General features: G+C 51.9%; 10 protein-coding genes across 10 annotated transcripts; 6 read left to right on the top strand and 4 right to left on the bottom strand.

The window, feature by feature from the left end:
• Window positions 1–195: 195 nt before the first annotated feature.
• Window positions 196–2,072, bottom strand: GT037_009904 (alpha beta-hydrolase; the record flags this gene model as incomplete). Its single annotated transcript, XM_038934951.1, has 3 exons — window positions 196–1,057; window positions 1,120–1,656; window positions 1,720–2,072. The coding sequence occupies 3 exons, from the start codon at window positions 2,070–2,072 to the stop codon at window positions 196–198; spliced, it is 1,752 nt and encodes a 583-aa protein (XP_038782365.1).
• Window positions 2,073–2,716: 644 nt separating this feature from the next.
• Window positions 2,717–3,769, top strand: GT037_009905 (uncharacterized protein; the record flags this gene model as incomplete). The annotated part of the gene is made up of 1 exon (XM_038934952.1): window positions 2,717–3,769. The coding sequence occupies one exon, from the start codon at window positions 2,717–2,719 to the stop codon at window positions 3,767–3,769; it is 1,053 nt and encodes a 350-aa protein (XP_038782366.1).
• Window positions 3,770–8,224: 4,455 nt separating this feature from the next.
• Window positions 8,225–8,721, bottom strand: GT037_009906 (uncharacterized protein; the record flags this gene model as incomplete). Its single annotated transcript, XM_038934953.1, has 2 exons — window positions 8,225–8,597; window positions 8,645–8,721. Coding segments are annotated over 2 exons (450 nt in total), but the record flags the coding sequence as incomplete, so codon positions are not given.
• Window positions 8,722–12,162: 3,441 nt separating this feature from the next.
• On the bottom strand, window positions 12,163–12,558 carry GT037_009907 (uncharacterized protein; the record flags this gene model as incomplete). Its single annotated transcript, XM_038934954.1, has 1 exon — window positions 12,163–12,558. One exon carries the CDS (start codon window positions 12,556–12,558, stop codon window positions 12,163–12,165), a length of 396 nt encoding a protein of 131 aa, XP_038782368.1.
• Window positions 12,559–12,988: 430 nt separating this feature from the next.
• On the top strand, window positions 12,989–15,828 carry GT037_009908 (uncharacterized protein; the record flags this gene model as incomplete). The annotated part of the gene is made up of 6 exons (XM_038934955.1): window positions 12,989–13,154; window positions 13,206–13,409; window positions 13,458–13,813; window positions 13,863–14,019; window positions 14,073–14,317; window positions 14,371–15,828. 6 exons carry the CDS (start codon window positions 12,989–12,991, stop codon window positions 15,826–15,828), a joined length of 2,586 nt encoding a protein of 861 aa, XP_038782369.1.
• Window positions 15,829–16,525: 697 nt separating this feature from the next.
• On the top strand, window positions 16,526–17,039 carry GT037_009909 (uncharacterized protein; the record flags this gene model as incomplete). The annotated part of the gene is made up of 2 exons (XM_038934956.1): window positions 16,526–16,748; window positions 16,813–17,039. The coding sequence occupies 2 exons, from the start codon at window positions 16,526–16,528 to the stop codon at window positions 17,037–17,039; spliced, it is 450 nt and encodes a 149-aa protein (XP_038782370.1).
• A 2,290-nt stretch (window positions 17,040–19,329) lies between these two features.
• GT037_009910 (glycoside hydrolase family 16 protein) lies at window positions 19,330–21,516 on the top strand (the record flags this gene model as incomplete). Its single annotated transcript, XM_038934957.1, has 5 exons — window positions 19,330–19,967; window positions 20,017–20,299; window positions 20,349–20,871; window positions 20,921–21,404; window positions 21,459–21,516. The coding sequence occupies 5 exons, from the start codon at window positions 19,330–19,332 to the stop codon at window positions 21,514–21,516; spliced, it is 1,986 nt and encodes a 661-aa protein (XP_038782371.1).
• A 3,139-nt stretch (window positions 21,517–24,655) lies between these two features.
• On the bottom strand, window positions 24,656–24,984 carry GT037_009911 (uncharacterized protein; the record flags this gene model as incomplete). Its single annotated transcript, XM_038934958.1, has 2 exons — window positions 24,656–24,817; window positions 24,871–24,984. 2 exons carry the CDS (start codon window positions 24,982–24,984, stop codon window positions 24,656–24,658), a joined length of 276 nt encoding a protein of 91 aa, XP_038782372.1.
• A 260-nt stretch (window positions 24,985–25,244) lies between these two features.
• On the top strand, window positions 25,245–25,613 carry GT037_009912 (uncharacterized protein; the record flags this gene model as incomplete). The annotated part of the gene is made up of 2 exons (XM_038934959.1): window positions 25,245–25,447; window positions 25,529–25,613. The coding sequence occupies 2 exons, from the start codon at window positions 25,245–25,247 to the stop codon at window positions 25,611–25,613; spliced, it is 288 nt and encodes a 95-aa protein (XP_038782373.1).
• A 1,267-nt stretch (window positions 25,614–26,880) lies between these two features.
• GT037_009913 (uncharacterized protein) lies at window positions 26,881–27,087 on the top strand (the record flags this gene model as incomplete). The annotated part of the gene is made up of 1 exon (XM_038934960.1): window positions 26,881–27,087. One exon carries the CDS (start codon window positions 26,881–26,883, stop codon window positions 27,085–27,087), a length of 207 nt encoding a protein of 68 aa, XP_038782374.1.
• Between the last annotated feature and the right edge of the window lie 71 nt (window positions 27,088–27,158).

Genomic DNA, 27,158 nt, shown 5'->3' on the forward strand with positions numbered 1-27,158 from the left:
TAAAGGGACTATTGGCGCAATAGTTCATTGTATTAGACAGGCTTCTTGTCGTTGAACTTGTAGATATATCCAATTACAAATGTTGAAAACTGGCCTGTTCACTTCATGTTTGTAGATGCAGATGTAGTAACTTTGCAAGGATATTGTGTCCTCTACATCAAACCATATAAAGACTACATCTGATCAACGTACGCGCTAGAGCGTGAAGAACTCGAGATAATTCTCGGAGGATCTACCGAAATGTAAGACATGCTTCCCCTTGTTCATATTGCTTGGCTCCGGCGATTGAGGCAGACCACGCAACCCCATTTCCCTTCCACTAATCTTCAAAACAAGCTGTTCCCCAGCCTCAAACACAATGCCTGTAGGCCACAGCTGGACACGCAGTCTGACCACCTCCCCTGGCTTTATTTTTTCCTCGCCTTCGTGTGAAAGCGTTTCCCACGTCCTTGCCCGAAGTGCCCCGTGGACATGGCGTTTAGAAGCGCGTAGCATACCGTTGGGACCAAGGTAACGCCAGATTCTATTTTGCGTCATGGTTTCGACGGTGGAGGCTGGACTGCTGTTGCTGCTGCTGGGAGGGACGGGCATGTTGAGATGCGATAAAAGGGCTCCAGATGCATCTGCTTTGAAGATGTGAGTGTGAACGTCTAAATCGTCATGACTGGGTGCTGCAATATCGATGACCAGAGTGGACGGACCGGTAAGTACGGTTTTGGTCGAGAAAGTATAGGTGAAGGATATTTCGTCTGATGAGTCGGCTTGGTACTCTAATACCTCTTCTTGCAGCTGTTGCTGCTTGTTGTGTGTCAGTTTGCCAAGAGAGCTGAGATGCAATTTCTGTCTCGTGACGTCTGGAAGATGCCAGGGTAGATCAGCGAATTCCTGATCCAACAATGCTGGCTTGGAAAAGTTCAACAGTGCCATTCGCACGGGTACTGTCTGAGGCCATTCGTTGGCAAGGCCTTTGAGATGGAAATCAAAGAATCGGGCTAGATCGCTGGTACGGGTTGGACTGTATAGATCGTACCATTCTTGCGACGCGTGGAGAATGAGCCTAGGTGTTGCAATGAGCAAGTCTCTACACGCATATAGACGAGAAATGAGGAAATGGCGCACCATTTGTTCTGATGTGGAATCTCCTCGAATGCTCGCAAAGAGCCGATGCCATGAATGGGCGATGAGTAGCTTGCTCCGATGTAGGCCGGTACCTTGATCTTAGTCATATCCACACGCTTATCGTTGAGGTAGTGCTCAAGTCCAGCATCCGTACTCAACATCGCAACGTAGTCTTCCACTTTATTCCTTCCTGGAAGGATAGCAGCAATGGATTCGGAAAACGCCGTATTGGCAATTCCTCCACGTATAGTTTCCTCGCGAACGGGGTCTGATAAGCCCTCCAGCGGCGCGATACACGTTAAATGCGGGGGTTGCTCAGCAGCAATAAAGTACTGAGAGATTGCGAGCCATGAGTTTCCAGCCATTGCGATTTTTCCAGAACACCAGGGCAACTTGGCTAGCTCTTCGATTGCGTCGTGGCCGTCTTGACCTTCCTGTGTACCCCAGAAGTGGATGTTTCCTTCGGAATTATTCACGCCTCGCGGATCGACGTTGACGATTGCATAGCCACGGGGAACCCATTCTGCGGGGTCAAGTCTACGATAGTCATCTGTGAGTACTACGTGTGCTCTCCTTACTATCTTCGGTTCACCCACTCACCCTTCAAAGCCCTCATAGCCAGAGAGTTGAGACTCTGGAATACCTGCCCGCAGTGGCATGGAGTGAATGTTGAGCATACCCGTTCCAGTCTTGCCATAAGGCCCCCACATGACGATGGCAGGAACCTTCTGATCGATCCTGGGACGAAAGATATCTGCATATATCTTGGTCCCGTCTCTGAGGACAAGGACTTGGTCATGATCGAAAATGGTCGTCGTTGTCAGCGGGCGGTAAGTGGGCTGTTTTCTGTGACCGGCTGAAAGTTCGTTCGTCTTTGGACTCAGTGGAGGAATGTTGTGGCTGAAGGCATCACGGAATTTGATATCCAACAGGCTGGTGTTGGAGGAAGCCATAGCAACGGAATAGTGATAGTAGGCGACAAAGACTTGATGATGGGTTTTTTATTTCGAGTTTGGCTCGATGATGTATTTGGGGTTGGAATGTCATGCGCGACCGCGCTATTTGTGCAGACCATCGTTAGAGTACTGACAACTTTCCAGTCCCGAGTTCTTTCGCTGGAGATACCGTGTCTAACACCCGACGTGAGGGGTGAAGTAAGAACACGACTTTACACTAGGGAGGAAAGCACTAAGAAGAGAGTGTAGTTTTCCCGGCATGATTGTTCGTCCGAACCCGTTGTTCGAACGTTCGTACAACCACCTTCGGCCGAAGATTTCGAGCGCTATCGCTCACCAGTTAGCAGACTTCATGTTTAATGAGTGGGGATTTCGAAAGGGCGAAACCGTCGGAAAGACTTTGTCCAATGGCTCTAGGGCCAGGGTTCCTTAATGGTGTGCATACGTCGTTGGGACGCGTGCTGCGGCCAGTGCAGACCGACATGTTGGCAACTCATCTCAACTTCATACCTTTAAAACAGTAGCCACAGGACGATACTCTCCCAAGGACACCACTACATCAGCTCATCAATACCCTTATCTGTACTTCAGTCTTACCCACGTTGCTCGCATCCGCAGAACAAACGATACCACCTTACACCATGACCCTGGCTGCCAACAAAGCCCTGTATGTCAACGAGGACGGAGAGATACAGGTTCGTGGGAACGACATCAACCACGAAGAGATCGCATCTGGCGAGTTGGTTATTGAAGTGCACTACTCTGGTATCAATCCAGCAGATAGCAAACATGCAGAGCTTGGCATCCGTTCGACGGTCATCGGATACGATTTCTCTGGGATTGTCTTGTCAGCACCTACTGGGTCGCGTTTCAGAAAGGGAACTATTGTAGCAGGATATACGCCCTCGGGCATCGGAAGACCATTGAAGTATGGTTCACATCAAAGCCGCCTCGCGTGCCCCGACGACATGGTATTTGAAGTACCTCACAATCTCCCAGAGTCCCACGCAGCAGCTCTGACAACAGTGACGATGACAGCTGCAGACGCGGTCTTCAACCTGTTCCAATTTCCACTGCCTACCGCCCCGGTCGCCTACACCCGCCCTGTCCTGGTTTGGGGCGCCTCGTCTAGCGTTGGCTTCAGCACTGTTCAGTTTCTGCGTGCCAGTGGCTGTCAGAACATCATAGTGACTGCTTCGCCAGCCCGTCATGGGCTACTGAAGAGTGTTGGGGCCGCACTGTGTTTCGACTACGCCTCATCAACCGTTGTATCCGATATCGCCGCCGTGCTGGAAGCTCTGGACCAGGGACCAATCTCTCATGCTCTCGATGCTGTGGGCACCCCGTCTACAGCGCACTTAGTCGTACATAGCGTGAGGAACTCAGCAGCAGTTCTGGCCTCTGTGACCAAGTTCGATGGTGGGTTTCGGATGCCGGTGGCGTACACGAAAGATGGCTGGCGCATCCAGCCGCCTGGTGTTCCTCATGCCATCGATCTGCCTTCCAGGCCGGAAGACCACTGGAATGCTTGGAAAGCGTTGCAATGGACGGTGGACAACTATGGTAGTCACTTCGGGCTTCCAAATGTGGAAGTATTTCGAGGCACGACCGAGGAGGCGTTACAGGAAGTTATCAAGATTGGCGGATTTGGAAGAGGCTTCGGTAAATTAGTCATTGAACAGCCTTTGCACTAAGGCTAGTCGATATTAGAGTAGAGGTTGTGGTGAGCTGTACAGGGCTCCGGCTATGATATCGCAGAGAGAGCAGACGGTCGTCGTGTATGTTAGTATGTTAGCGCTTACATCCGCCTGTTTAACTCTATCGTGGTTAGATCGTCTTACAAAAGCAACGTTGGTACTACAAGATACGAAGTGTCAGCATACATGCATTTAACAAACAATGGCACATGTAGGTGTAAAGCAGGATCGCCACAGCAATGGCTAAAGCTAAGTCTTGATCAAAGGATGCATTTCCTATGTCGAAAATCCCTTACTGCCAAAACATCCAAAATGTCATTTTCGCTTTCTACAAGGGTGGCCCCTCATATGCACGATCATGCGCATAGTATCGGGATTTTCGCCTCGATAGGCGACCCGTTGTCCTCCCTTACCAATGAGTAACGTGCGGTGTTGCGTGTGGTGTCATGCACTAACAGTCGGCTTTTGAGCCGGCCAATCGCGTGCTGCTACTATCATGGGAAACGCCTTGTTCTGGGTACGAAGTAGAGATCTCGATGCTGGAAGTGATTGACTAAGGCTGATGAACAAGCTAGTTTTAGTATACTAACCTCGTATGAGTGCAGGCTAAAGTCACTGACAGAGATCTAAGTAAATTACGCTGCTCCATCGTCAGAGGACGTGGTGGAAGACATCAGTGTAACAGATGTCTGAGAGGACGAGAGAAAACGACATAGATTTTCTGGTGAGTGAGTACAGTTGACCTTCGCGCCCGAAGTCCTGATTCCATGTCGGTAGATTTGCTGACTCGTTCCTGGTTAGGATCGGTCGACAGAAGCAATTTCAAAAATCGGCATTCATATGCGGGCCAGTCTTGTGTGAGTTTATGGATAATTCTTTCTCCATACGTGATCGAACTGACCTTACTTGAGGAGCTCTTTTGTCGCGGTAATCGCGGACATAGGTCGCCGAGCATGTATGAGTATCGGTAGGGATTCGCATTGTCCGAGGGATGTGAGCGTCGTTGGTTTGACACCTCAAACCAAGCCACTCTTTCGACTGTGGCTATAACACAACATTATTATAGTCCTGCAGGTGACGAATTTGTAAAGCTCAAGGCGTCCAGGCGGAATAATGCTATTTGTTCAATCATATATTAGACCATCCTTCGCCGTGCCGCACCTTCTCGAAGGCGCATCTGGGACCCACCACCAAGGTTCAGCCGTGAGATGGGGCGCTCCTTGACCTCGGAACACGGTTTGAACAATAGAATACCACGATAAGCGCCAGAACGTAGTGCGTGACGGCCCGCAATCCAGCGGTGTGGGTGATGAGAGAGAGCAGCATGGAACGTGGGGACGGCAAAAGAGAGGAAGGTCGTACGTACAACGAGTATGATTTGCCGTCTTCGCTTCCTGATGCGGCTAAGCGCGAACCACTGATTGACAGGTCGTCCCCTTATCTCCCACGCTTCAGGTAAAGATCCCACTCGCAATTACTGCACACTGTATCAGCAAGAAACAAAGCATCGAGTCTAACGGTGTGTCGGTATTAACAAGCACAAGAAGGCAACAACAACGAACCAATGTGTTGGGGGTAGCAAGTAAGCACACGCACACACACCGCACGCGCGAACCAACACTCCGGGACGTAGGTCACGCCCGCGTCCTCAGCCGCACGGACACGCGCTGCAGCCCTCCTTCCTTCGGCCTATGCCGTCATTGAAGTAAAGCCTTTCTCGTAAAGCCGCTGTGTAAAAGAAGGGATATGTAACGCCACGCGGTAAGGGTGGGAAATGTAAGATGGGGGTGAGAGAGCGGCCTGTGCAACATGAAGCTGCGCTCTAACGTCTTTGCTTTTTTCCCTCGTCTCAATCCAAACGATATTTCAAAATGATGGTGTCCACGTTGAATTTCGATGTCAAGGGGTACGTTGGCCACTTGTTCCTCCTCTTCTTTTTCTCTTCTCCTCCCCTCTCCTCTTGTTGGCGCACTCGTCCCTAAGTTCGTCTCTTGTACCGTCGGCGCACTTTCTTCTTCTTCGCCAAGTACGTTCGTTGTTCGAAGTCGTTGCGCTAGCTCAGCCTTGAGGTTTGCATCGTCGATATCGGGTAGCAATTTCCAGGCTTGAGGCTGCTCTCTGGCCAAGCTACAAAGGCCGTAAGAGGACGCAATAAGCAATTTCAAGGCCGGATCCGACAGAAACTCGCTCGCTGGGATGTTGCCGCAAGATTGTTAAGAGGTGGTGTTGAGACTATTCACGACTGCAGTAGAAGGCTATACAAGAAGAGCTCATCGCTGGTCCAAAGAGCATCACAATACAATCCGAAACCTCACATCGACCGAGCCTAGAGATCTAGCTCAACCGACCTGAGCAAAAAGTATATTGTCCCGATTCGCGTCGTCCCGCTCTTCGCACCGCTCACTCAGCGACTCTTTTGCGCTCAATACGGCCGCAACCTCACTGCCCTGAACATGTGCTACATCGTCTACACCATACACGTGTGCAACCATTGGATACCCCAACCACAACCCAACAACGGCCCAATACTACGCATATGCGAAGAAGCAGAAAAGCTACGACTCGGACACCCCTGCCCAGAGACACAAAGAGAGCACAAAGTCATGAACAGAAGTCAAGGCATGTGTACAGGCTGCATGTGGAAGAAAGTCAGCAAGTAGAGTAACTCGATACCATTGCAATCGGCTCGTAACGAAACGAACGGGAACACAAGAAGTCAGAAAGTAAGCCGCACCATGGATCGATAAACGTTGGACGACAAACAAAAGCGGAGACTTTTTGTGGGGGTTAACAAGACAAAGACAAAGAGCCGCGGTTGAAATAACGGCAAGGTTGTGGAAAGATGTGGGGATGGTATATGGGAAAAGAACAGGATTGATGGGTGGGGAAGGGCCGAATCATTCCACTTTTCTTGGCTGGTTAACTTCTGAGAGGATGAGGGCTGTGGGAGATGACGCTTCATTCTTGAGTTCGTGCGTGGGACAAACTACCGCCGAAACAAGGCCGGAGTGAACGCCCACCTTCCCAACAGGAACCGATTGCGAGGCTGCGAGAGCAAACACACGTGCATTAAGCTCCGACGCATGCGCGATACGGCCGGGTCTCGGCCCGATCATGTCAGGACTGCCACTTCTTTGGCAAACTTTCTCTGTCTCCACGGCGCATGGGCGTTTAGGAATACATATATACCCTGGATGTTTGCGTTTATCTAAGTTGGATTCTAAGGGAGTGGATGGGTACAGTATGTAATAGTATCGATATAAAGGTACCCCTATCTCATTCTATACGTGTTCATTGTGACGTCGAGGCTTTGGTGCCACTGTCTCCATATCTGCCTTGCATGCAGGTCAAGGCTTGGAGTATCTACGTACGTATACAGCTTGGATTAGTCTTGGGTGCGGGTCAATTCCATCCGTCGCTGTGATGTGCCTTCCAAGGGAAGCCAAGACAAGCAAAGCCTTTCAAGCACTGACGTTTCGTTACAAATCTCGGAACGGAATGCAGATGAATACATCTTGGTGCCAAATGCCGCGTGTTAGGGCTTACACCTGTCATGAAACGGGCGGCTTGCGGAAGTAACCGGCAGCCTGTTGGGCTCGGTACTATTTCCCCAATGTTAACTTCGGGATGTGGAGAATTTATTATTGTCCTTGCGGCTTGGTACAGTCAGCACTAGGTAACTTGGTGTTTGTACTGCGAGGTGGCTGAGAGGTAGGAGATAAGATAGGATCAATGGCAAGGTTGAAAGCAATGACCTAAACAGGACATGATACAAAGGCAGGGTGTATGATAATAGTCTTGAAGTTCTTGGTACATACAAGTGCAATCCTATGTTGTTGCAGCTCTCGGACCGAATCCTAGGACATCCCTCTAGTGCCATAGCGAAAGCCAGATATAGTACATCTACAACTGTCAAGTAGATCTCTAGGATGGTATATCATCTTGCCTACCACATATATGAGTTGGTTTCTTCTTGAAGAACAATCTGTCAAGTACGATGTGACACCTGCTTTCAGCTTTCACAGTGGCACTAGAGCAGCCATAGGAGGCTAATGTAGGACCGCCAGTGTATGGTAATACTGCATTGGAACTGTTCCTTACCTGTAGCAGTTTCGTGGATAGTGTGAGGATATACCAATCGAATCAGTAGTGATGGCTTTCATTTATCGAATGCTCATTGTGATAAAAGGGTTACATTAGTTTGCTATTTCAGTTACAACCAGTTGTCACACAAATGCAGAAACGTGAATGTGATCCGAAACCGTACGTCTTCTGTAGCTTGTAATGCTATAATGTCTCCATTCGAGCCTGCACGACGCCTTCCAGTTCAGTGGAGCTAGATTGGATACCATTGCTGGCGCTTAATGTACATGTACCTATTACGGGACACATGCTTTGTCGATACTAATACTACCCACACTGAAGCCCATGTTCTCGCAATCTCTGCTCACTAGAAACCCAGGGCTTTATCTTCCTCTCTCTCTCGTGCTCATTCCTAGCGCTAGTTGCGCCACCATCAGCTGTCGTGGAGTACCCATCAATATTCAGACGTTTGACAACCATCGCAAGCTTGCCATGCATAGCAATGGTAACCCTCGCTAGCGCCAGGTTCAGTATCTCTGCTTCCCGCGCAGTCGAGCAGATTCTAGTGAAGTCCAAAATAATAGTGCGGGATGACACAGAAGTGATGTTCATGTTGAGATTTTCAGGACCAACGATAGTGTCAAAGTTGAAAGTGAAGTCGAAGCCTGGTGAGCTTGTGCCGGAACTGGCTTCGACGCTAATAATTAATATGCCGGGTTCGTAATGCTTGTTGTTATGTATGCTGTTCTAGCGTCGTATGCCGCTTTGTTCATTTTGTTGGCTCTTGACTATTTGAACTGGTCCATATGGAGCTTCTCCCATATTGTGATCGGAACCCAGTAGGGGTAAGCGATAAGTCTATCCATCGCCTGCACACTATTTCGTAGGTTCTTGCCACCTTGCAACCGTGACAGTGTGGATCCGACGGAATGGAGAAGTACGGCGCAAGTGTAGCCGCTAAGAGCAGTGAAGAAAGGTAAGAGGCGAGAGAAAGACGATTGTTCATTACGCCATGATGTAATTCAATTGTTGATAGTGGGGTCTACCGCGCTGGCGTTTGGTGAGATGAGATGGCGCACGGTGGTATCGAGTACAGAGACGGAAGACACAATCGCAACCATGACGCGCCACCTCGTGTTGAGGTTGTATGATGGAGAAGTAGCGCAAGCACATAAGTAAGAGAAGGAAAGAGCACATATGATGTATTATAGAGTGAGAGAATCGTGCTTGATGTAGTCGCGAAAGGCGCGTTCTTTTCTGTGTGTTTCATGTAGTGACACACCAAGGTGATGAAGACGCGATACAGCTACCTTCCAGGGTCCCAAGGCTGATTTGCGCCCACCTCATCATGCGATTAAGCTTCTGGAAATCATATCTGATTTGGATATTACTGGTTGTCGTGTATAAGCGCAGACACGTCCATAGTATTAGTGATGGTCAATCCAGAATGCGGCATTCTCCGTTGTTTGTTTCCGGTTCATGCAACTTTAAACAGACAGGGCTTCGAAGCTGTCCTTGCCACATTGCGAGGTTGTGATGCGCTCCGATGCGGTGAACCACGTGTGCCTGAACCATGGTTGTTGAGCGTCGCCATATTGTACTGAGAGAGAAAAGGAATTCCTTTGGACTGATTGATAGACCCTGGCAGATGGCGCTTGACTCATGGAATTGCGACGGTGACGCCGATGCACTTTCTGAATATTGGATTGTGATTTAATAAAACGTACGGTATATCCGTGCGACACGAAAATAGAGCCTGGTGTCAAAGGCACTCGCAGCGTGCAGCTTTGCATGTAAACAACACTTACCTCTCCCTGCGGCATCGGTTCGGCAACAGAGCGACGATAGCCGTAGCGAAAAGCGCCGCATCTGCCTCCGTGCCCTTGCTTACATCTTTGCTTTTCTTGATAAAGACGGCCTGCAGCCCGCATGATTGCTCATGCAGCCCGTTTCAACCTCGGGATTGTCATCCCGGAAGGAGGGTGGATGTGGTCCCACCTTTCCCAGGGTTGCACCGAGAGGCCGCTCGGTCCCACACAACCCTGAGGCGAACATCTTCATGACAAGCTGATGGCGTACACGAACCAAGGTTCCCAGCCAAACACATCGCTGAGATACTGGAAGCATGATGAGTCTCGACCGTTGGAGGCTCCTACGAAGTGAACGGCGGGATCTGGAGGCCTGACGATGATGCAAAGGTAGCACAACGCATCATGCGCCTTTCCATTCCTTTGAGCTTGCTATGGGCATGCAACGCTGTTGCTTTGACAATCGAGGGATCAAGTGGGGGTGATAAGTGGGTATCGGAAAAATGCTTGACCTTCCTCCACCAGCAGCGACTAGCAACATGTCGACAGAACAGCGATTGTGCACAACCTGTCAGCCAACGGCGGTCACCAACCACTCGTCTATGTCGCCCGGGGTCCGTCGACCAGCTGCATTAGCTACATGCAGAGTCACCCGGATGGCATCGTAGAGGGGAAGATCGTAGCAATTCGCGGATAGAGCCATGTTCCTGCTGCTGTACACTCCGGGGAGCGAGAGCTTGCCAGTCGTATAATAGTACGTGACAGCGCGCAGCGCGCAGCATGCAGGTGAGAGGAAGCATCAAGCTTGGTGCAACACTCGGATGAATCTTACACTAGGTGAGGGGCGATAGTAGGTAGGGGGCTACCATGGATTACCGCTGGCATGGGCGAGGTGTATTGGCTAAATACGTAGCTTTGCTCGATAATGCGGGGAGGCAGTTTATTGATAGATGCTTCCCTGTGTTATGGACATGTTTGCTTGCGAAGCAGTTCATCGAGGGCTAGCGATGTAGATAAGTCAGAAGCAATTACCGGGTACCGCTCGCCAGGCAACTAGATGATGGACTCAGCAAAATCCCCGGGCCGCAGCCGCCAGCAGAGGTGCCAAGACGAGGCTCATCCTTCATCGTCCCACATAACACGTTTCGAAAAGACGATAGTAGTAGTGCGTACAGAAGTCATGTCGCTGATGGCAGAAGTGAAAGTCTATATATCCACGACCAACCACACTCGGGTTCTCGGGTCACGACGCGGGTGGACGGGCGCGAGACAGATCTGAGCCTCGACCTGACAGACCGCACTGCGACGAAACATGCTGCTGGTGCGTTTCGCGTGCGCCTCGCCGTTACCGCACAGATCCGCCGCAATCAAGCATCTTATGTATAGAGAGCATTGGAGATAGTGGCGGCAGCTGGGGAGTCGCAGCACAATAGATTTGGTGAAGCAGATGAATGGACCTTCCTCATTGGTAAGACAGCAGTCCCTTTAAAAAACAGCCTCGCTTACCGGCACGGCTGTGATGACGCGCGCAGGCCAGCCCTGGATCCACAAGCTTGGAGTTTCACGTGGGTGCGGTTCTTGAGCCCAGATGCTAAGAGAGGGGCTTTCGTTAGCGGCGGCCCGATATCCTTTTCTCGGTCACGCTGCTCCGTGGACACCAGCGACGGAAACGGTATCGACAGATGTGCTACGGGTACGGTGGGCTGCAGCAAGCCAAGAAATTTGGACGCAATCATGGCTCGACTGGAGGGCGGCAGATGCCAGCGGCTTGGTCCTGCACCGAGGCGACGCAATCCCGGTTGCATGCTCATGCGCCAACTAATGATCGACTCTTGTCAGATTCAGGCTGCGGCAGGGGGTGGATTGGGTGACACGAGCCTTTTTGCCGAGGACGCGGGAGCGGAGGACAACTGCGTCACATTACGATGCATGCCGAGAGCCGCTAAGCAGACGACGGAGGCTTCTCTGTTCTCATGTGGAGGGCTGGCTGATCGCCCGCCCCCGGCCTTTGGACGGCACTGTCTGTGGGTGCGCACCAGCTGTGTCAGCACCATTGTCGTCGCTCGTGCCCCCTTTTGCAGGCCCTACATCAGCCCATTCCTGCGATTTCCGAAATGAAAACCATGCCGTTTTGCCTAGTGGGCTTCCCAGGCTGAGCGTCGTAGGGCGACGATTGGGGTCTGAGTGGCTGGCATGGCAATGTGGCGACGCCTCCCATAAAGCCCCGCTGCGCGAGGACCCAGTCTCGGGAAAAGAAAATATCTACGATCGACTTTGGGTGTCGCGACGTGATGGTCGCCTTGTGTGCAGCGATACTGAAGCAAAGTTTGTGTGAATTATGGTGCATCGTGGTAGTTGAAGCTAGTTGATGCTCGAACCATCCATAGATAGCTCAACGGCGGTGACCCCATTAACTTGTTCAGGCAGAAGCTGTGGCGTTCTGTGTTGGCAGTATAACTATGGCTGTAGAAAATCGGCGAAACAAGATTGATCTGTCCTCTAGATGCGGCGCATATAGCGTAATAGCGGTAGCGTGTCAGTCCATCGGCTCCGCTGTTCGGTGAACCTGGGACGAACGGTACCAGATCCGCACGGAACAATCTGAAACATAGCACCTATTCCGCCAGAGTCGACAATGGTGCCAAATGGTGCAAAGTAATCAATAAAGATGGTTCGTCTGTTACCTAGTACCAAGTTGCTGTGGCACAGTAGAGCGCCGGTGGAAGCATGGGTCGCGGCGGATAGCCAGCGCTTTGCGATGCTAGGCACGTAATTTACGGCAAGATGCCCACAGAAGTGGGTCTTTCTTAGCGTGGACGCTAAGAAGTATATCCCTGCAACATCTGGTCCCCTTACCCACGTCTGATGGAAGGGACGTTGGAGCGCCCCTTCCATCTGTTGGTCTGCGGCTTCCTCATCTGTTTTCTCTTCCACGAGGCTGCATCTCACATCAGTCTTTCCTTCTCAACCCACCCCGTGGCAAAGACCACAACATTGTTGCTCTCACACGACACTGTAGAACCAAGTCGGGGTCCACACCATCCGTGTTCCTCTGCGCACTGTTGTCGTTCTCCGCGCCAACCTCTCCACGCCTCGACTCGCACCCGTCAGTACGCTTGCAAGACGCGCTCCCACGCCCGACTGTACGTATCCATCCTCCACCACAACCATCAAACTCCATCTCCTGACTCATTCAGATAGACAACACGGCGACCCATCAAGTTGCTCTGGTCTTGTCTTCCCCACCACCAAACCATTCCATCACTGTCGCGGCTTCCGTAGCGCACCAGTCGCATTGTAGCCTGATCAGTCGCAAGCAGCCTTCATGGCACAACACCAGCAACCTTCGCCCACCACGGGCATGCCCCCGCATCATCTTGGGCAGCATCCGGCGCACGCGCAGGTAAATGGACACCCGCCGCACGTCAACCAGCCCAAGACACAATCGCAGTACTTGGGACAATTGACCGAGGCTGTCTGGACTCAAATGGGTAAGCTGGTATCCATTGTATGCAGCGTGGGCTCAAACTAACACACAGCAGGCTCTCTCTCTGAGCAAATGCAAGATTACGATGGCGCCATGCAATGCTACGAACAGGCCTTGAAATTCAACCAGTGGTCTGTGCCAGCTATGCAAGGTATCGCGTGTATTTTGCGCACCAAAGATGCCTTCCCAGCAGCTGTCGAATACCTGCGCACTATTCTCAAGGTCGACCAGGCCAATGGTGACGTTTGGGGAAGCCTCGGTAAGGACTTTGCGCGCATCACTCGCATCACGTCGCTAACATGACTAGGCCACTGCTATCTGATGATGGACGACTTGCAGCAAGCATACTCTGCCTACCAGCAAGCTCTATACCATCTGTCTGACCCAAAGGAGCCTAAGCTTTGGTATGGCATCGGAATACTATACGATCGCTATGGCTCCTTGGAGCACGCCGAGGAGGCCTTCTCACAGGTCATGCGCATGGAACCCACATTCGAAAAGGCAAACGAGATTTACTTCCGCCTTGGCATAATCTACAAGCAGCAGCAGAAGTTCAACCAAAGTCTGGACTGCTTCAAGTACATTGTCACCAACCCTCCTCGCCCACTGACCGAGGAGGACATCTGGTTCCAGATTGGACATGTGTACGAACAACAGAAAGAGGTTTGTGCCACCCAATCTTGTAAGCTCTCACCACTGACATTACTTCTAGTTCGAAGCGGCCAAGGGCGCCTATCGCCGGGTCCTCGAGCGTGATGCCAACCACGCCAAGGTCCTACAGCAGCTGGGATGGCTACACCACCAGCAGAGCACAAATTACGCCAGCCAGGAGCAGGCCATTGAGTACCTGGAGAAGTCTGTTGCTTCCGGTAAGTACTGTATCCCCATGTGGTTATGCGCGTGTATCTAATCATCGCTCTAGACCAAACGGATGCGCAAAGTTGGTACCTGCTTGGACGTTGCTACATGTCACAGCAGAAGTATCCCAAAGCTTACGAGGCCTATCAGCAAGCGGTCTACCGTGATGGCAGGAACCCAACCTTCTGGTGCAGCATTGGTGTACTATACTACCAGATCAACCAGTACCGCGACGCGCTGGACGCATACTCCCGTGCAATCCGCCTCAACCCTAACATTTCGGAAGTTTGGTACGATCTCGGCACACTTGTAAGTAGCTCCTTTTCCCTGAAGGTTGAAGTTCTTCGCTAACAATGGCGCAGTACGAGTCTTGCAACAACCAGACTGCGGATGCACTTGACGCTTACCAGCGTGCGGCCGATCTCGATCCGTCAAATGTACACATCAAGGCTCGCCTACAACTTTTGCAGAACGGACAGACATCTGCAGGCGCTCCGAACCAGGGCAACGCTCCCATTCCACAAGACGTGCACCCTCAAGCCTACCAGCCTGCTTCTGTCCATGGCCCTGCAGCTCCTCAATGGGGCGCTCCTCAGCCTCAACAACCTCCGCAAGGTCCTGCTCCCCCAGCCTTAGCGCCTGGATGGGATCGTCCCCTCGCTCAGATTCGCGATCCCGGCCTTCCGCCGCAGCAGCTGAACCCATATGAGCAGCGCGAGGGCATCCGGCCACCTACTCAGCATGCTCCTCAAAGGCCTGTAAGCCCAAGACAGGAAGCACCTAGATCATACGCAGAGCCTTCTCGCCCTCCTACAAACGGTCCTGGTCCTCAAGGCCCAGCTGGCCCCCCACCGCCAGGTCCACCAGGGCCAATGCGCCGTGGCATGTCTCCGTCGCCGAAGACGCACCATGCTGCCCCTAGCCCTTACCATCCTCAGCCTCCGCAACTTACGCCTCAAGCTGTCCATGCACAACCTCAGCCACCACTGCACCAACAGCAGCCACCCCAGCCTAACCGTATTTCCAATCCAAACTACGGCCCTCACGCTGGTAGTGTTCCTCCTCCACCTCCTCCACCACCTACCGGTCTCGGTGGCCCACCAACTCAAGCCCCTAGCCAGAGTGCCGTGCCTCCCTATGGTGTCCGCCCTACAAGTCCTCCACCGGAAGTACGTCCTATCGTCGAGAACCGAGCGGGATCTCCACGGAACGGCTACCAAGGGCCATATCAACACCATGCTGATCCCTCCGCCACCGGTGGTATTGCTAGCGGAGCTCCTCCGCCAGCTTCTGCTCAGACTGCTGCTGAGCAAGCAGCCCGTGAACGTGACGACCGGCCGCCGACCGCTCCACCAGTCAAACGACACCGCGAATGGGAGGCCGAATCTGATCATATGAGCGCAAAGCCTCCTTCGAATGAAGAAAAGCGTCAGAAGATGGAAGAGCCTCACAGCCGTCGTCCAACTCCCCCACACCGCATGTCATCTCCTCAAGTTCCACGTCAGAGCCCTCGAGAGGGGCCTGATCCTCGTGGCTTCAACGATGGGTACCATCCATCTGAGGCGGCTCACCACCCGCCTTCGCTTCCACCCATGGCAGCTGCGCGACCGTTGTCTCGCATGTCGGAAACACCAAAACAGGAGCGACCGGAACATCACGAGCCGGCTGCTCGACACATGGACGTCGATGAGAACTACGATGATGAGGGTGACGACGTGAAGCCTAGCGCGCCAAAGTCTGAGCGCAGCAGCCCTCGCAACGCGCCTACGAACGGCGTTCCTGCTCACGCAGCCACTCCAGCTGAGCAAAAGTCTGGTTAGGAAACCAGAGAATGTGACTTTAGGCGTTGTATGTAAGGCCGCTTTGTTCAACAATACTTTTCTTGTTTTTAAACATTAGTTACCTGGAATTTGGGGAGTTGAGGATGTCTAGTTGGAGGGCAAAATATCGGAGAGACGTGGTAACGTCCTTCCGCATGGCGATGATACCCTGCGCACCTTACATTGGTTTCGCCCTTTTGCGGGTTGTTGTGTGTACTGCTTAATCAACTACGAGAATGAAAATGCCTTTCTTGCTTGAAATTGCGTTTTACTTGCTGCGCAAGCGATTCGAGTCGTTACGACTGTTGATCTCTATGGGGCTTGTGATGTTGTTCATAGAGAGTTAGGCCCTGATGTGTACACATGGTGGGGTCGCGCAACTGCTCGTGGAAATGCCCGCAGTTAGCCGTTGCGTCATCGCACCGCGTGGAATCGCGAAACCATGGACAGGCTGCTTCGACGTCCCCCTCGATATCCAGTACACACAAAGAACTACGCGGACAAAACAAATATCTCTACAGTATCACACACCATCCAGCGGCTCATCCACCGTAGAACCTTCTCATCGTTCTGCGCCTGTGTCCAAAACAGCCAACCCACGCGTCGTACCCTCTACTCCATCGCCTTCGTCCCACGTCCCTTCCCCTCCACACGTGTTAGTTCCAACTCGCTTGATCGGCGATCCACCCTTCATAACATGTCTTCCGACGCAGACTACGCCGCTTTTCTCGACAAAGCAAATCAAGACACCGGCTCGGCGGAGACCAAGGACGCGTCGCAGAAGAAGAGCTATGGTACCAAGAGCGTGAACACTGCCGTGCCGAAGATACTAGAACAGGTAGAAGAGTACTACGTTAGCGATTCAGATGAACCGTTTGAACCTGTTGCGCTAGAATTCAAGGGTGACAACGTATCAGCTGGTAGGAATCCTTTCCCCGCCTGCACGGCCTTGCGAGCAGCACGACCCAGCTAACAATGACCCAGAGGACCTGAAGTCACTCATCGGAAACTCCAATGTAGAACAGGTTCAGAACACCGGCTTCGATAGCCAATACAAAAAGGTCATGGAGGCGGTGAAGGAAGCCGGGAACGGCACTGTAAAGGTCTTCAGGGTGGAGCTCGAGGGCACGAGGGCAGAGTACTACGTCGTGGCAGTCGATGACAAGGAAGGCAGGATCGTGGGCCTCAAAGCTCTTGCTGTGGAGTCGTAAGCTTGCATTGCACACGCTGCACGGGAAAATGAGATGAACTATGATGCGCAAGACGGATTGTACACATGCCGATCTACATTGAACGAGTTGAGGTCATGTGCGTGGGTGACCATGGCGCAAATAACGCCGTTTGAAACATGAGGGATGCTGGGATATGGTGGATAGTCGACGAGGGACTGCTGACAGATGGTGGAGCGTGCAGGCTATGATGCGACGTCAGAAATTCAGCTCTGGTTCAAGCTTTTCGGTCATCGTAGATCTGCGTGTTCAACGTTCCGGGTATTGATTCGATCAGCCCTCTCGGTTTGGCACAATACTCGCGGACAATGGATAACAACGACAATTTGAGTCATGTGTATGGGACAAGACTGTTGATCTGTGTAGCTGCATCTCTACAATGTACGATGGTCAATGCTTTGGGCTTCAGTGCGTTGCGACTTCTTTTCTCCAAACCTCCTCGTTGAATTACTGGACATGTTTGGATAAGAAAACATGCATGACGGCATGATGCCTGTGCTCGAAGCACGCGGCATTGGTGAATCCACGCAACAGGCGCGAGTCGCGCAGCGCAATTCCAACCGTCAGTAGCAAGAACCTTCAGCAAAATAGCGAGTACACTTGATTGATGTATTAAACTCAGCTCGCTGGCCGCCAGCCTCGTATCCGTCGAGATGTCAGCCTTGCAATGCCGTGTCGACAGACATGTTGATTGGCTGCTGGAGCTCACTAGTCTGCCCAATCCGGCTATGCCTCGGCCGGACGGTGCAAGGTTCCAGAACAGCGCTGTGTTGCTGCGCCTCCGAGCTTCATTTCGGGTGTACCCTAGGTAGCGCTTGGCGCCGGACAAGGAGATGGATCCGTCTCAACCACATTGAACGGCTGGGAAATGTCAAGAAGCCGGGCAACGGCAGTAGTCTAGGTTGGCACGAGATAGTGAGGGGGTAGGATGCAGAGCCGACGACGATTGATGGTAGCGACTGCGAGGGATGGGCAAACAGAGCATAGGCCAATCGACGTCTCGGGGATCCGAGAAGAAGGATTTGGGAAGGATCAAAAAGGACGGCGTTAGATCGCCACGCTATGTTCGGCAACGATACGATGGGCGAGATGGTCTACACGAAATAAGATGGTGAAGGTACTTCTCAACGGCCGTTGAGCACGAGCGCACGTACATGTATCAAGTGCGGTACCGTCAGGCGCTTGCGAGGTTGGGGATTGCGGGTTATTATATGTGGTCCGACGCGTAATGGTAGCTGCGATGATCTTAGGCTATCGATTGCGCGTGCAAAGCGGTATGATTTCTTGGAATGCCATGTTGAGGAGAGGGATATGCAGAGCTAGATGTTGGGTGCAGGAGGTTTCCCTAGAAACAATCGCATGTACCGTGGCGGGGAAATGTGGCAGCGGGTCTTGACATGTTGGGTGAAGTTGTCGATAGGGAGCGGGTGACAGCAAACAGACAGACGACAGCACGAGATTTGGACAGTTGAAGGACGCATGACAGGTAATTTGAGTACTTTTTGACAGGCTCCACCATAGGAGAGCTTGAGCAAAAGTGTTGAAACGTCGTGGTAAATTTAGCAAGGCTCCCGCTGGTGTGCGTAAGCGGGCCTTTCTCTCGTCGCCGCATGCAAGCGCCGTGCCAGAGACGATTGGCCGCTCCTTAGTAGTGCTTCGAGATCTTCGCCCTCCCTGAACCGTGTGGGCCCGACTCGGTCAGGAACAAAGCCCCAAGCTCGCCCACCATCCACACAGCTTGCCACCCTATGAACACTGCGCCATTCCTGCTGCTTGTTGTTCCCTCACATCACCAGCCGGCTTCGCTCTTTGTTGCATTATTATCCCACCCTCGCTGCCCATCGCATTCCAACATCTGCGTCCTTGCCAGTCAAGTCGAGTCGAGTCGTGCGTCATCACTCATTCGCGCCTGCTGCCGTTGAAGACCGCCTGCCCTGCCAAGTCCCTTATCCTGGGCGCCCCCGTTTGGGCCAGGAGCCATCGATTCACCTCCCCTTGAACTTCGACCTCCCCAACTTTCCTCACGTTCTGCACGCCGCCCTCTTTCCTGCTCCCCGACAATCAGCAGTGATAGCGATAGGGCTTAGGGTACTTCGCATTCGTGATTTTCCTACTAGCTTCATCCCTTGCCTGCAGGTTACCACAACACTCGTTTTCACCTGCATAACGACCTTGACGAACACACCTCCTATCGCCCTGCCATCTAAAGTCGCAGCACATCGCAACATATCGCAACACATCGCCAACCCTACCGCATACGCTCCTTCGCACCATGATGCCGCAATCGCCTAGGGGAAGTGGGCCTCCCCATCTCCGCCTCAACTCGGGCTCTCACGAGCCTACCACCGACGATAACTCGCCGCCGCCTGCCGTGCGACCGAGCACCGCACGAACCAATTCAGCCCGCTCCTTGACCCAACCAACTCGTCCCGGTACTGCACCAAGCCAAAGTCCTGGCATCCGATCGCCCCATATATACAGCGATGCAGCCATTGCAGAGTCGGCCGAGATGCTGCTGCCGCCTCAGAAGATGCGCACGCGCTCCTACCGCGATGAATCGCCCATGCAGTCGCCCTCTGGCTACTCTTCGCGGCGGACAAGCTGGAGTTCAGACATGACAGGAGGACCATTTGCTTCGCCTTTTGACGACTCCCGAGCCCCGTCGCGCGCCGGCAGTGAAGAAGACTTGAACACCCAGACCGTGTCTGAGAAGTTCAACATTCACCCCTCAGCCGGTCTGTTGCTATTCCCGGAAGATGTGGAGAAGGACGACTACTTGCACAATCCCGACCCCAACGAGAAGGACAAGAGAGACTGCGATATCTTTACGAGGAGAGGTATAGTCAATCTTGGTGGCTTGGCCATTCTCGCGCTGGGTTTGCTCATGCTCTTCATCGGGTACCCAATTCTGTACGTGTTTGCGTGCCCCATTGTTTGTCATCGCACTAACAAATACAAGCACCTTCGTCGAGGACATCACGAAGCCCGAAAGAGGCCCTTGCACTGATAACCCTCTTTGCATAGAAGGCAAGCAAACCGAGCCGCTACTGACCAACATCCGGAGAGGTCTCATCGATCCGGACACCCCCGACGACGTCAAGACGCGAACATCTTACAACGGCGAGAAGCAAGTTCTCGTCTTTTCAGACGAATTCAACACCCCCGGTCGCACCTTCTATGATGGTGACGACCCATTTTTCCAAGCTGTTGACATTTGGTACGGTGCTACTATGGATTTGGAGGTAAGTTTTGATGCGCTCGCTCTGAGTGGCCAGAGCTGACACTTCGCAGTGGTACGATCCCGACCAAGCCTTCACCGAAGATGGTTATCTCGCCTTGAGGTTTACCAAGGAGCCTAGCCACGGCCTCGATTACCGTTCCGGTATGATCCAGTCGTGGAACAAGCTCTGTTACAAGGGTGGTCATCTGGAGGCTTCCATCTCACTACCCGGTCGTGGTAATGTTTCTGGTTTCTGGCCTGGTTTCTGGACGATGGGCAACCTGGCTCGTCCCGGTTACTTGGCCTCTACCGAAGGCCTCTGGCCATACAGCTACCACGATGAGTGCGATGTTGGTATTACACCCAACCAGAGTTCTTACGACGGTCTCAGCTACTTGCCTGGTATGAAGTTGCCCGCTTGCACCTGCAAGGGCGAAGATCATCCCAGTCCCGGAAAATCACGAAGCGCTCCTGAAATTGATGCCCTTGAAGGTTCAGTTCATTTCCTCGGTCCTGGAGAGAGCAACGCTATCGGTGTCGTATCTCAGTCTTTTCAAGCCGCTCCTTTCGACACCTGGTACATGCCTGATTACGGTGAGTTTTCAGTCTCGTATTTCTCTCAGCCAAGCTAACATTCAGCCAGAACAAATGGAGCTCTACGATACCTCGATCACCACAATGAACGCTTACAAGGGTGGACCTTTCCAACAGGCTATTTCTGGCTTGACCAACCTGAACAATGACTGGTACAACGGCAAGCAGTACCAGACTTATTCGTTCGAATACAAGACTGGTGACGAGGGTTTCATTACGTGGTATGTTGGAGAGGACAAGACCTGGACCATGAACGCACTAGCGACACGTGCCAACGGCAACATCGGTACTCGAATCATTCCTGAAGAGCCCATGTCCGTCATTGCCAACTTCGGAATGTCAAACAGTTTCGCCGCCATCAACATCGAGGATATTGAGGCCAATGACCTTCCTGCTACCATGCGGATAGACTACATCCGCATTTACCAGCCCGAGGACGCTCAAATCATGACTTGCGACCCTGAGGGTTACGAGACGACAGAGTACATCAGGACCCACCCTGAGCCTTATGCGAACCCCAACCTCACTGACTGGTACGTTTTCATCACATCAAACACGCTGGCCTCGAGCATACTAACTTAAATCAGGAAATCTACCAAGTACGACTGGCCAAAGAATTCCTTCATGGACGACTGCAAGGAGTGAGCGTACAGATTTCTGCACAGAAACTGCTGGCTTTCAGTTATCTGTTATACTCTCTTAGCGAGACCCATTTATGTCGAGTCGACTACCTTAATGTGGCCCATGGCAGACGACAAATACCCCCCTGACCCTCAAGACTGGATTCTCTGATTGATCGCACAAAAGCACGTAATTATAGACTGTTCGCATCTCTTTCGACCTTTTCGCAAGGCATATGCATGGAGCCTGGGGCGTTATATTTTGGATCTTACGTCTTCGCCTTCGCCTTCGCCACAATGAGACACGCCCGCTTGTCGCTCGCTTCGATCACGTCCTACGTTCAACGATACCCGATACCCCTTCGGTGGTAGTGGCGTCGGCAAGAAACCTCCTTTACCCTTCTCACACATAAACGGCGCGTCCTCTGTATATCAACGGCATCTGTTTACCCTTTTACGCATCGCCTGTACAAAGCATCCTCGTCAAGGTGTTCAAGATCTCAAGACCGCGTCTTTTTTTCTTTCTGAATTGGAGTTGCTGGGCGGCTTTTTCAATCCTATTCTTCTTGTTTTGTAATGCATTGTTCTATACTGTTGGATACTTTAGGAGCAATAAGGACTGGGGACGATATCTGATGAATGAGGAATACCTTTTTTTTTTCTGTCGATTGATATATTTGGGCGTTAATGTATAGCAGTGCGGTGCATAGGACAAGATTGTAGATGCTGGTGCGTAGACGAAGTGGAAGAAGAGAGTGAGGGGAGGAGATATACACACCCCTGATGTTGCGGTTGTTGGATGTAACGAGTGCAATTCAAGCAGATTCAACAAGTTAGTGTCCTTGTGTTTGCGTATATGCCTGCGTGAAATAAGCCAGCAGTAAGTGATGTATCGTCAATTGCTCTTCTGTGGCTGGTCGTAAATGTCACGTATTGCATCGTTTGGCGGAAGGATTTCTACCCCTTCTTCATCTCGCCCGCTCACCTGAGAGGACATGAAAATCTGTTTCCCAGCTCTTCTCAGAGCCCCATTCAATGCTCTGAAAGACCTAGGTCCGGAAGTTCATAGTCGCCCATGATGCAAAGCCTAATCTCATCCTTAATCAGGCGTGGATCGCTGTCTGACATGACACACATACATCCCAAGATGCTCTAAGAACGACTCCTTTGTAAAGCCCTACATTCTGGACGCCATACTCGAACAGCACAAGTAATACAAGCCTAGACGGTACATATACCCATCCTTGAAGCAAATAGTATACCACATCCACCTCTTTCAAAATGAGTGTGAACTCGGATCCCGTACTCTATAATGTTCTCTCACATTTTCATTGCGGCAATAGGAATCATGGTAATTGGCTTACCTGGGTTGCCAACCCATTGCGCGGATGCTCTACTCCTTCTAGGCACACACTACTGCGTTCACATTGCGCCGGTTGTACATGTTCCTTCTACTGTCTTGACGTGAGATGGATCTGTACCATTTATCAAGAGTGACTAGCAATACGCGGAGATGCAGGTCATCATGCTCAGATTTCCGTTCGCTCACAAAGTCGAAGGCAGCAGTTGTTGAATATATCCTCTTTACCTGAAGCTCGCGTGTAGCTTATTTCCAGATAGGCGATGCAGATGTGCGTGCAGGGTTGAGTTCGGTAGATGTATCTTGCCAACTGTTTCTTTCTTGCTTCTCTTCCTCTAATGTTTTCTCGTCCTTTACTCCCAGTTGCCGGAGCAAGTGTTCTCTGGTGAAAGCGTGAAAAATCATCTCCCGCCGCGTAATGTTGCGCCGTGTTCTTAATCACCCACCACTTGTCGCATCCCTCCTCCCCTCTTTGCGAGACTAGGCGCCCATTCTAAGCAGTACCGTAGGGACGATTTGGTGTCGACAAGGTGCATGACGAAGTGGCAGGAGTAGTTGGATTCTCATCGTATTTGTAACATCGAACTCCCCAATAGCCATGAGAAAAAGTCTAGCTGAAAGAATTCCAAAGGACTCCAAACCCCTATTTTAAAGGGCTCAGCCTACAAGGGCATAACTTAGTGACATGCGGTTTAGTATACAGTCGAGAAGACATGGCTCCTCAACTGGCTGTGTACCGCACGTTTTCTTTGTCTGACCTGTGATGCTTGGTTCCTCAACACCTGTAAATAACTGCTATATATCCCAATGGTGGCTGACCAGTAGTATGGACGAAAAGATCTATTACAAGATTTGTATGTAGTAGAGTGCCACGCATGTAGCCGTTTCGTACCATGCGACAAGTTGATGTTAATTCGAGAACGAGGCCAATCATGGTTTCTCGTGAAAATATCGATGTGATTGATAGGATTAGAATAAAACGCATCATGGAGGTCGATCAATGATGATGACGATGATCGCATTGTAGAGAAACGTTCATGCACCGGTAACGGACATAAGTGACGTTCAGACTCCTTAGTAGCGACTATTCCCGTACAAGAGGTCCATCGTCACTGTACAGATCAACTGAAAAGCCACGTACACTTTTCTCCAGATCGGCGTTGTCTTGAGTGTATTGCCCACCATCCCGGTGACAAGCGACCAGCGAGAAACGCCCTACGATCACAACCTCCTCGCGCGACCTTAGACCAGACCCTTGACGGGTGTGTACAGTACCGCAAGGCAACGTTTTCTGCAACTACAGGGTCATTCAATCGAAGACGGGAGACGGGATGGAACCGGGGCCCGGAAGCGTTGTGGAGGAAGTGGAGGGTTCCACACAGATCGACATTGACCATGACTCTCGCGGAAGAGATGGCATAGCCTTTGTTTAATATACCTTACTCGGAGCAAAGCGACGACTTCTTTTTTGATAAAGCGGTTACAGCAAGATTGGGAATAGGTGGTGCTCTTGTGCAGAGTCGTATGCGGTGATCGAGATGGGTGTTAGGACATCGGCTCTTCGTTTCGATTTGCGCAGAGGATTTGAGGTTGATGTCCAGTCATGCAGCAGAGGGTGGGGTGACATGATTTGCCGAGAGACATACTACGTAGTATGCCAGTGTTCGATGGTGTGATCCTCTTCGCGATACCTCTTGATTCTCCGGTCATTGTTCTGGTGTGGTTGGGCGACCAACGCTCTTGCTAGCATACCCTTATATGTCCATCTCTTATCTCTCAATTCTCTCCTTTCTTGTCTGCCATGTCATTTCTCGTTCTTCAGCGCCTCCTCTTTCGCCCTCCTCCGCGCAGCAATCTGACCCATCTTCCTTTCCATCTCGTTCTTCTTGACCACTAATTCGGCGCGCGCGACTTGGAGCTGTGCGATTCGTTCTTCTGGTGTGGCTTGGAGAATTTGTCGTTTTTGCTACAGGCATGGATTTCAGTATGTGAAGATAGGATAGTGATTGCTGAACATACCTGCTTGACTTCTTGCTGTCCTTTCAATCCCGCACCATAGATAGTCCCAGTGATTGTAACAGCGGCGACAGCACCCGTCATGATCCATCGACGGACAGTCTGAAGGGTCGCCATATCTCGCAAGAATCCAGAAGAGGGTAGTTTCGGTACGGCGAAGTGTCAGTGGCGGGATGCCGTCATGCTGCGGTGACGGTGATGGTGGCCCAGGAAAAGTTGGCGAGTTTTGGTGGAGATTCCAAACGCAACCCGCCAAGGCCGTTTCGCCGCGGGAGTCCCACCAAGAAAGTCAGTCCGGCGCGCTTCCCCCACATGCACTCGAGCACAACAACACGACACGAACAAACAGCACCCTCTGGAACGATCACATCACCACTATGTCGGGTATACCGCGCTCCCACACCCCGGCCGGCGGTTCGCGCCTCAGTACTGTTCCGTCGCAGAAACCACGCCAGCTCTCACACCTACAAGCGCAACTCGCGCAGTTGACGGCCAATATGTCAGATCTGGAGAGCCTGATGCGTATGACGGCTGGCCAGGCGCAGGACATGCGTGGGTTAGGTGGCTATGCTGGTGCCATGTGAGTTGCGACACCGTGTCTATCAACGAGAGATGGAATGAAATGGTAGACATGAACCTCAGTACTGACACAACTCCGTAGGTTCATGGCAGCGAGCAAAGTCTTGGGTGAAGAGACGGTCAAGGGTGGAGGCAGTGATAAGGAAGGGAGAGAAGGAGATAAGTGAGGCTGCAGAGCGATTATGCAGTATATCCCCCCAACACCTCGAGTGATACCACGATACGACACGGCAAACAACGCGCCGCGGAGATACATCGAAACTATCCGCACGAAACGATAATGGCGGAAGAGATAACAAGGGAACATGTCCGCGAGGAAGATACAGCACCCTTGTCGGCAAGCAATCGAATGGGACAAGTAACGGGAACAAATCTCGCGTCTGATGCACCTATGATACTCAGAGATAGGCCTCACTACAAGACATGTATATTGGCCATAAACACGCGACGCGTCGTGGTGCACGGCTGTGCGCCGGTGTAGATATCCAGCAATGTACTCAGATACGGCAATTCGATATAAGTCTTGCCAGCCTCCCGTCACTTCTCCATCATAATGTGGGGGCCCTTGCGGATCAACGTGCCTGACAATCGTTCAAAACAACCACTCTAATCACCTAGACGGCTCAGTTGGCCGACGGCGAGGCATCTCATATCAAAAAAAAAAAACGCACAGATATCTCCGGTGTCCCCAACACGACCCCAACATCCCCAGACCAAGGGGACCATACGATTGAAGCGACATTCCAGAAAGCGCTCCCATTCGCCGCGCCTCCCCGTCTATCCGTTATCCGCAGCCTGAGCGAATGATCTGCCCTCCGCAAAAAGGTATATGCTTGTTCCTGTGCGGTGCCTGCATCAGATAAGCGTCTTTACCGAGAGATAGTACTATCTCTCCTTCGTCCACGATAGGAAGGCCAGCCATACACTTGCCTACCCAAAGAGATCACGTTGCTACGCTTCCCCGTATGCCATTGGCTTGATTGGCTTACTCGGTGTGTTTCGACGTATGTAAAGTTTGTGAGGCTCAAAGGGGGGGTGTGTGCGTGATGACCACTAAGAGTGGCGCTATCAATCGCGCAATGATAACGAGGGATGGTCTCACCGCAGCGCACCGCAGCTCCTATCTATGCGTTTTGTCTGAGCGTGTGCTTAAGTAGGGGTCGTGGTCCTCCTTTGTTGTGAGGTTGGAAACAGTTTACGTTGGTTCTCTGTGCCTGGATTCTCGGTCGACTCCATCCCGCTCCGCTCATCTTCTCTCTCACACTTGGACCGCCAAGGCTGGATGCCTCGAATAAGACCTTGCCTACCTGGGATGGATGGATAGATGATGGATGGCTATGATGACGATGGGAGGCTGATGAGGGATCAGCGGGAGCCTGGGATTGCCCTCGATTGTTCAGTCATTCGACCTCGTTACGGTCTCCAACCTTAAGCATGAGGCTATTCACACATTCACGCCGTTCGCCGAGCCACGCAACACTTCGCTATCCATGTACGCCGAGCACTTTACAGCGGCCTAAGGCCGGCGAGTACCGCCGTCAGACGTCATTCCATTCATTTGACATCGGCTCCGAAAAGGCCCTGATCGCTACAACACCTTGGAGTGACATGCAGTCGCTGTGCTGTGCTGACCAAGGCTGACCTAACATGGAACCAGCGCCAGCTGGTACGTACTATACACAGAAACGGAACCTGCGCACGCGAGCCCTCCG

The sequence above is a fragment of the Alternaria burnsii genome, assembly GCF_013036055.1.
Source record: "Alternaria burnsii strain CBS107.38 chromosome Unknown 701, whole genome shotgun sequence".
In the NCBI taxonomy this organism is placed as follows: Eukaryota; Fungi; Ascomycota; class Dothideomycetes; order Pleosporales; family Pleosporaceae; genus Alternaria; species Alternaria burnsii.